A 9204-nucleotide genomic window follows, 5' to 3' on the forward strand; every position below is an offset into this window, starting at 1 on the left:
GGACCCCCTCGGGGGTCGAATGACGATTTGCCAGGGGTCCCCAAATCCTGGGCTGTTCCTGAATCCCGCATCACTCCCCCAGCCTTTTCATGGTCACCCATCAGGGCTGTCCCTGGAGCCTGTGGCTCCAGCTGGGCTGTTTCTAAAGCCCCTGGCCGCCCACTCAGCCGCTTCACGGCAGACCATTCAGCTCACAGCATAGGTGGGGGGGGGGGGGCAGAGACTAGAGGTCAGCTGACTGGTGAGGAATGTGAAGTGGGAGGGGTTGGAAGAGACCCTATCTCCTGATTTCGGCATAGGTGTCACTGCTACAAGACACCACAAAGTCAGAGACACAGTAAATAACACAACCTTTGATTAGAGTTGCCATTAAAAGTCCCCACTACAGTTCTCAGATGGGCAGCTGACCTTGATCAAGAGCACCTAAGTTAACTGATCAGAACTCCCCCCAGCACTGCCACTCATCCCATCCCCCCAACCAAGGAGTAAGATGAGGAATACATATAGAGAATACATGGAAGGGAGAGGAAAAGAGGGGGATGAACAAAGAAAAAGGGAGAGAAAGAATAAGAGAAAGAACAAGAAAGATGGCAAGAGAGATGGGTGGGGAAAACAATTCGGATAGAGAGATAAAATAGAAAGAAAGGAGAACAAAGAGAAAGAGTGGCACATCCTAAAATGTACTATAGGGGTTTTAATACTGTACGAGTGGAAGGGACTCAGGGAGCGCTAAATATCCGGGGGTTAGGGGTGCAAATTACTTGTCTTTCCTTGAGTGCTGACAACCCACGCTACAATTTTTTTTTTTACTGTTAGGGGTCCCCACAACTTTTAAAAACGTTATCAAGGGGTCACTGCATTAGAGGGGTTGAGAACCACTGCTCTACAGGGAGACTTCCCTCAGGTCATGCCTGACTTGTTCGTCTCGGCTTGAAGTGCCCGGCTTCACTTTCTACACACCTAGAAAGTCCATTACAGATGGAACCCCCAACAGAAGCAGAAAGAAACTTGCCTTTGTGCGATGCTGCAAATTGACTTACCATATGCAACTTATTCTGTTTATTATATGAGAATATTTCACACATTTTACTCTCCGAGAAACCTGAGACCATTTCAACACATTTTGCTCAGAAATATCCCTTCCTATACATGCCTCACATATTATAAACTTATGAGATATACAGAAAGGTAAAAAAAAAAAAAAGCTATTAATAGGGGTGGTAGATGGTGGGTCTAGACTTTGTGGTGGTTCCTATTCTCCTCGCCCTCTCTCTGGAGAGCAGATCGGCTGAAAATACATTTAGGTTTGGGACATGTACTCTGCCGCTGGTATATAAATGTACTTGGGGGAAGAGACGGTTTCCAATCAGACTCAGTATGAGTAATCAGTTTATTATGCACATTTTGCTCTGTTTTTTTTATTTATTTTGTACAACTCAGTTGGATGGGACTATACAACAAATCCAAATGCTTGGCAGATGCAGGACTCCACGGATAAGGGAATCCAAAATGGAACTACAAAAGCAAAGAAAAAAAGGAAGGTGCAAGCACCTCGTGCATTACCAAAAATGTATTTGAAGGAATAAAAAAAAAAAAAAAAAAAAAAATACTCACAAAATTGCAAAGCCTAAAAGCCCAGAGGCCACAAGATGCCATGTGGTACAGGAGAAGTGTGTTCCAATTACACCCTGCTATAGTGTCAAGTTGACAAGTTTCAGAGGCACACCTTTGCCCAGCCCTGAGGAAGAGGGAGTTCTCTCGAAATGCGTCAGCTTGGCACTATAGCGGAATGTAATTGGAGCACGCTGATCCTGAACCGCATAGCATCTTGTGGCCTATGGGCTTTTAGTTGTTGCATTTTTGTGAGTATTCATTTTTATTCATTCAAATACATTTTTGGTAATGCAATAAGTGCTTGCGCCTTTCTTTCTTTGCTGATGTATATTTTCTGATTGGAGCGAGTTATGCCATGGAGCTATTTTGTACCCTGTATTAGGACTACTGGAAACCTATCGGCTCCACTGTGTGTCTACCTTTTTGCAAGTGGCCTTGGTGGAAATGCCTAGGACAGTGATGGCGAACCTTGGCACCCCAGATGTTTTGGAACTACGTTTCCCATGATGCTCAACTACACTGCAGAGTGCATGAGCATCATGGGAAATGTGGTTCCAAAACATCTGGGGTGCCAAGGTCCGCCATCACTGACCTAGGATCCTTTTTCAGACGTTTGTGTTTTTTACTTTGTACTGCAAAATGTTGAAAAGCATTTTTTTTTTTTTTTTAAAAGATCAGGAATGAAGCCCATGCTGAGCCTCCACCTTTCTGTGTGCAGCAGGCCGGCCTCTCGGCCCGGGAATGGGAAGCAAGTGGCGGTCACTGGAGTAGAGGTTTCTACTTTAGTGATTTCCAGCTTCCAGGGGCATTGGCCAGGTATGGTATATACATAGTTATATTGGTCCAAGCTGGATCAATGTAACTGTACAAAACTCCCTTGCTTGGAATTCATCTTTAAAAATCACATAGAAAGGTGCACTTTTTCCCAAAGGAGTGCAAGTATGAATAATAAAAACATAAATATGATATCTTCCATTAATGGGCTAGTAAACTGCAGAGCCTCACATATACCATTTTCTGCTGCATTATTAATCTAAATTTTCTTTTCTTTTAAGAGCCCAAATATTATTATTTTTGAGAGAGATGTGCCAATTTTTCCACAGTACTATAGGTTAGAGATGTGTTTTATAAGAAGTAACTGGACAGCTGATCTGAAGTCACTATGGTGACAAGAGTGTGGTTGTCATTCACAGAAGTGGCCATTCAGCTTTCCTATAGAAAACGAACGGCTGTTGGGTTGCCATGGCAACAAGAACACTTTTCCTAAGTAGGGGCCAAGATTGCAGAAAGGATTTTTTTTTACCGCTCTTTTGACTTCATGGTCCAACACAACAATAATTCTAGTAGCTGCGACTTCAATATACATTCATGTCAGTTCAGAAGAGTCAGCTCAGATGATTAAAGCTAAACATGCTAGTTCACTTATTTTTGAAAAAGGTGAACCAACCCTCTGAATATAGAACTAAAAAAATAAAAAAAATAAAAATAAGAAAATAAAACTTTCTTTTGCACTTTGGATAGACCCCTTTCAGGTTGTTTTTTTTGCCATCTGTGTCCCAATTGGGGAGATTTCCCTTCACTTCCTGTGCCATAGTCAAAACAGGAAGTGAGAAGAAATCACTCCAAAACGAGGGAAATCCATGTCATCACCCTCTATTCTTTGTTCTGGTGACAACCCAAGTCGTATTTTTTTCTTTCACTTTCGTGGTAATGGTAAACATGGCGAATTGAGAGGGATAATCAGCATAACAGGGAAACAGACAGCAATAAGAAAACTGACAGGTGCTCTAATTCCTCTCCACTCAAAACTAAAAAAAAATAAAAGTTTGCATTACTTTACTATTAGCCCATCCTTTCCATAGCGGCATTCAGACTGCATGAGGGAGGGGCAGCATTTGGGCCAATAAGGGTCTGCTGCCTGCACATGTTCTGAAGAAAACATGCGCTGGCAGGAGGAGTGAACAGTTGATCTATTAGCGGAGGGGGAATTTTTGCCTGTGTAGAATTTGATTGGCCAGGGTCAAATTGTACACTGGCAGAAAATGCTCCTCCCACTTGCCGCCAGAGAATACCTGATAGGTAACCCCAACACCCTTAACATGCTGGCTCTGCCTTCCCATGTCCGTTCATGCATTGTGAAATTTTCAGCATCATGACACTGATAACAGCACCTGCCAAGCCTTGTCCTGATTGCAGACCTGATGGAGAACGGCCTATAGCAATTGAATATAAGCAAGAAGCATTAGCTCTGCTCATACAATGCTTGACTGATTGACACCTTCAGGGGAGACTTGTAAGGCTGGGTTCACACTTGTCCGACAAACGCTCCTACATTGGGAGCGCATGTAGCATGACGTGTGGAAATCAATGTTTCCCTATGAGAGCTGTCTTAACTGGTCCGACACAAGTCGGTCCGACTTTGAAAATGCTCCCTGTACTATTTTGGTCCGACATTAATCCTACTTCAGCCCATTGAATATCATTGAAGTCGGATCAAAAGTAGGAGCCTTGTCCTAACCATCCGACTTTTGACATCCGACATGTGATTACAGCAGCAGTAAAAGGAATTTATCTCACTCTGGGATTGTTTTGATTGGTCAAAGAACAAGTCAGACTATCACAAAGTCGGATCAAAGTAGTATCCTGTTCATGAAAGTCAGATGGATGTAGGACCAATGTAGGACTGATGGCGCAGAGCAAAGTAGGATGAAAGTCGTACTGCTGTTGTGTAGTATAGTGTGAACCCAGACTAAATCTCAATGGTGTGTAATCAGCGATGCAGGGCTGGTGTGGAGGCAAGTCTAGTTCTGCTTTAATATTGTTCTAAAATATGGATTTAAACACCAGAATGTGCAGGGCACACAGACAGACAGACATCGGAAGCATAAAAATATGATGCCAAGCACCTCTGAAAGCAACATTTTTGTGCCTGTGTGCTTGAGGCTTATTGCAAGTGAACAGAGATAACAGTAGTCAATAGTATAATAAAAAAAAAAAAGCCTAACAAGGGCACCCAATATTGTTGTACATGAAGGTATTAGAGAGATCCACCTTCTCTATTTGTTCTGTTTACTGTTATCACCAAGTAAAAGAAAATTCCAAGTTTTAGGTTGTCCCCATTGGAAAAAACTCCCAATGGGGACACCAAGATTCCTTCACTTTAGAAGATGTTCCTCTCACTTCCTGTTTTGACTATTGGAAAGGAAATAAAGAGAAATCTCCCCTATGGGACACATATGACAACAAATAAATAAAACATCAGCAGGGGTTATAACCTTCTTTACTACTAAAAGGTTTCACCTTTAGTTCTCCTTTAATCAATCCAATGTATGCAGCTCTATAACAGGTCCAGAATACGTTAAAGAATTAAGAAATGTGGCACTTACATCATGTTCTGGAGCTCAGGAACAAAACTGGTTAATTTTCCAGCCGCTTTCCCAGACGATGAAGAGGCAGATGAAGACATGGTGGTCACTGCAGCATTGAGGCTCATCTGGTCAAAGACAACAATTAGAAGAATATTTCAGCATCTATTTAAAAATCAAATCTCAAGCATATTTTTTTCCAAACAGCGCTTTATTTTAAAGTCTTGTATTTATCGGGGTATAGCACGCTCCCGCGTATAGCACGCACCCCTAAAGTTGCCCCCATTCCTGTGGAAAAAAATAGTTTTTTGTACTTACAGTTTTAGTGTCTTGCGCGGGTGTCCTCTTTGTCGGGTCCGGCGTCCTCCCCGCTCGTTTCCCGCGCCGAGTTTTGAATACTGCGCCAGCATATACCGAGCGCAGTACACTTGGGCATGCTTGGCAATTGTCGCGCTCACGTCCTGTACGTCCAGGACGTGAGCACGGAAGAAGCCGAGACTGGCCGACTATACCCGAGTGTACTGCGCTCGGTATATGTCGGCGCAGTATTCAAAACTCGGCGCGGGAAAGCGGGTATCGGCGTATATCGCGCACCCACGATTTTGCCCTGATTTTCAGGGCAAAAAAGTGCGCGATATACGCCGATAAATACGGTAGATCAATAGTCACTTTTCAAGAGAAAATAAATTAAGTTCCTCTAATCTTTCCTCATAGCTGAGCTCCTCCATGCCTCTTATCAGTTTGGTTGCCCTTCTCTGCACTTTCTCCAGTTCCCAGATATCCCTTTTTGAGAACTGGGGCCCAAAACTGAACTGCATATTCCAGATGAGGTCTTACTAATGATTTGTACAGGGGCAAAATTATATCTCTCTCTCTCTCTCTCTCTGAAGTCCATGTCTCTTTTATACAAGGAAGGATTTTGCTAGCTTGGCATTGCATGCCATTATAAAAGCGGAACTTCACCCAAAAGTCTTCCTCCCCCTCTCCTCTAACACATTTGGCAAATTTTTTTTCCTAGAGTGGAGCACCGCTTTAGGCTCCATTCACACTCATGCGACTTGTCATGCAACTTTGGACATCAAAGTCGCATGACAAATCATTCCCCATGTTTTCCAATGATAACCATTCATATATATGCAACTTAAAGTTGCAGTGACTTCAAAGTGCTTCATGCACTACTTTGGGTCTGACTTTAATGCAACTTGACACCCATAGACTTCATTATCACTGCACAAAGCCAAAGTCATATCCAAGTCTCAACCATCGAAAGTCGTTGCAACTTTGGAGTGGTACAAGTTTTAATGGAGCCTAAAAAAAAGGGGTAAGTTCACCTTTGGGAATGTGTAACATACTCCCAATGCTGCAGCCGCTGCCCAATCCCCCACACCGTGACAGCAGTATGGGGAGAAGTTCACCGTAATAGCTGTCAGTTTTTGAAATCAGAGGGGCCATGCAGCCACATCATTCATTCCCACAGCTCTGTGTGTGAATGAACTACAAGCCCCAACATCCTTTGCTGGCTTGTATTCTCAATTAACTACCATGGTGCTGTGGAGCTCTGCGGTAGTCCATTGAATCTTCCCGTCAGTGCATCTGCTTGCCTGTATGGGATGTACGCGCACACAGATACAATGACAGATCTGCAGGAGACCAGCACGGCACCAGCGAACTGCTGATTGCTGGTGCAATGATTTACAGGCTCCAAAAAAAATATATGCAATTTTTTTTACCTGCAAAAAATTTGCATTTCTTTTTCTTTTTTTAAAGTGAACTTATCCTATAAAGTGTTACTAAAGTCTTGTGTTTTTATGTTTGTTATTTTTAAACATGTTATAATTACCGGCTCTGTTGTAGTGGTTTTGCACAGAGCAGCCCAGATCCTCCTCTTCTTAGGTCCCTCCCTCCTGTTCAGTGCCCCCACAGCAAGCAGCTTGCTATAGGGGCACCCGAGCCGAGCTGCTGTTCTTTGTGTCCAATCAGACACACTAGTGTCTAGTGTGTGGCAAGCTTTAGAATGAAGGCCAGCCTTCAGGTAGGCGCCAGTGTCTTCACCAGGAGTACAGCAGCAATCTTTCAACCCAATAGTTAATTTGCTGAACAACTCACTTTTTCCCCAAACCTATCTCAGTCTTAAACTACGCCAGTCTGCACCTAGTCACAGACTCATTGTCTCGCAATGTAGATTTTCAGAAACCCGCTATTATCCAGAATTTTACACTGTGGTTTTCTTAAAGACCTGGAAGATTGCATCAGCTATTGGAATGGATAAAAAAAAAAAAGTCATAAAGGAAAAGAATTTTAAAATAATCCTGTTTAATATGGTGTGATTCAATGGGTATTTTGCAATACAGCTAAATCCATTCATTGCGTTTTATGCCCTTATTATCACTCCACATTACTGAGCTGATATAACAAGCAGATTTCTGGCTGTCGGTGAATGCCTGTTTCTGGTGGATGCTTGTGTTTTTCCTAGGCGGTTTACTCACACGTGTCCGAAGTGATAAAACACAGTTTTGTTCCAAACATTCAATCCAACCTCCTACAGTGCAAACACATCTTCAGAGCATTTGCATGCATTTTGATGTGGTTCCATAAAGTTATATTGGGTGAGATTGCAGGAGGTGACAGCAAACCAATAGGCCCGTATGTATGTTTATAACCAAAGTAAAAGCACAAAACAGAACCAGATCGTGCAGAAAAAGATAAAAACGCCTTAAGGAATCCAAAGCGTAAACCTGCACTTACAATTTAGTAGTCGGACTACAACCACTAAGAAACAAGACCTGCAGCATTGGGGAACCAGGTCACCAAAACCATTGCCAACACTTTTATTAGTGAGCTGGCATCAGGAGAGACTTTACCCCTTAACACAGCCCTTTAAAGCGGGAGTTCACCGATAAATGATGTTTTTTGCTCTTTTACCCTTAGATGGATGCTCATTTAGTCTAGGGGAATCGGCTAGTTGTTTGAGGGCGATCTTCTCCGCCACTTCCGGGTATGGGTCTTCGGGACTGGGCGTTCCTTCTTGATTGACAGTCTTCCGACAGGCTTCCGACGGTCGCATCCATCGCGTCACGAGTAGCCGAAAGAAGCCGAACGTCGGTGTGGCTCTATACTGCGCCTACGCACCTACGTTGTAGAGGGCGATCTTCTCCGCCACTTCCGGGTATGGGTCTTCGGGACTGGGCGTTCCTTCTTGATTGACAGTCTTCCGACAGGCTTCCGACGGTCGCATCCATCGCGTCACGAGTAGCCGAACGTCGGTGTGGCTCTATACTGCGCCTGCGCACCGACGTTCGGCTACTTTCGGAAAATCGTGACATGATGGATGCGACCGTCGGAAGCCTTTCGGAAGCCTGTCAATCAAGAAGGAACGCCCAGTCCCGAAGACCCATACCCGGAAGTGGCGGAGAAGATCGCTCTCTACAACCGTAAGTAATGCTTGGATTTTAAAACAACTAGCCGATTCCCCTAGACTAAATGAGCATCCATCTAAGGGTAAAAACAGGATTTTACCGGTGAACCTCCGCTTTAAGTGGGCTTTATTGCAGCTTTTGTGACCGCTGTCATTGGATCCCCCAGTAGTCACGTGATTCTGAGTCCGTCCCACTTGTTCCTGATTAAGGATGAGCTCAGGCATGTCCAGATCCTAATGATTTATATATAAGCTTAGTATAAGTAGTGAACACAAAATTATAGTACCATCATCCTGGAGATCAATTTTGAATAGAGTAAGGGTTAATGGGACCCCAAAGGCCCAAAAAGCCAAGAGCAAGTAGAGGGACTATATCACATGTCAATATTTGACAGGTGGGCAGGAGCACAGATGTGAACGCAGACACTGTGCTCACAGATCTGTGCATCCTCTCCCACCCATATTCGATTTTGATATGCAACTGTGTGCAGTCGCTGTGTCTCCATCCACTTCTATGGACTACCTGTGAGCAGCTGCGAGGTATATGCAGCAAAATGCCGCTCAGCATGGAGGATGGGGCTCATTGCCCCTCTGAATGAGCCCAATCAGTCCATGATTGCATGTAAATAGGAAGTGGCTGCAAAGGAGCTGCAGGAGATCAGCAGCACTCAGATGCAAAGTTAAAAAGCTGTTTGTTTAAAAAACTGTCAAATACATTTTGAGTAGAATTGATCAAAACTGTAGCATGGCAACCAATCAGCTTTCTAGCATCACCCCCCATTCCATTCAGTCAGTGTTTACATCTGTACA

At 43.7% G+C, this 9204-nt stretch overlaps 1 protein-coding gene across 1 annotated transcript in view; it reads right to left on the reverse strand.

Annotated features, from left to right (window-relative positions):
• Nucleotides 1-9204, reverse strand: part of SUPT3H (SPT3 homolog, SAGA and STAGA complex component) — a 739871-nt gene that overhangs the window by 730280 nt on the left and 387 nt on the right. Inside the window, exon 2 of the mRNA XM_040348435.1 lies at nt 5001-5107. Within this exon, the coding sequence (XP_040204369.1) occupies nt 5001-5107 (107 nt within the window). The remainder of the gene's footprint in view (nt 1-5000; nt 5108-9204) is intronic.

The sequence above is a fragment of the Rana temporaria genome, chromosome 4, assembly GCF_905171775.1.
Source record: "Rana temporaria chromosome 4, aRanTem1.1, whole genome shotgun sequence".
NCBI lineage: Eukaryota > Metazoa > Chordata > Amphibia > Anura > Ranidae > Rana > Rana temporaria.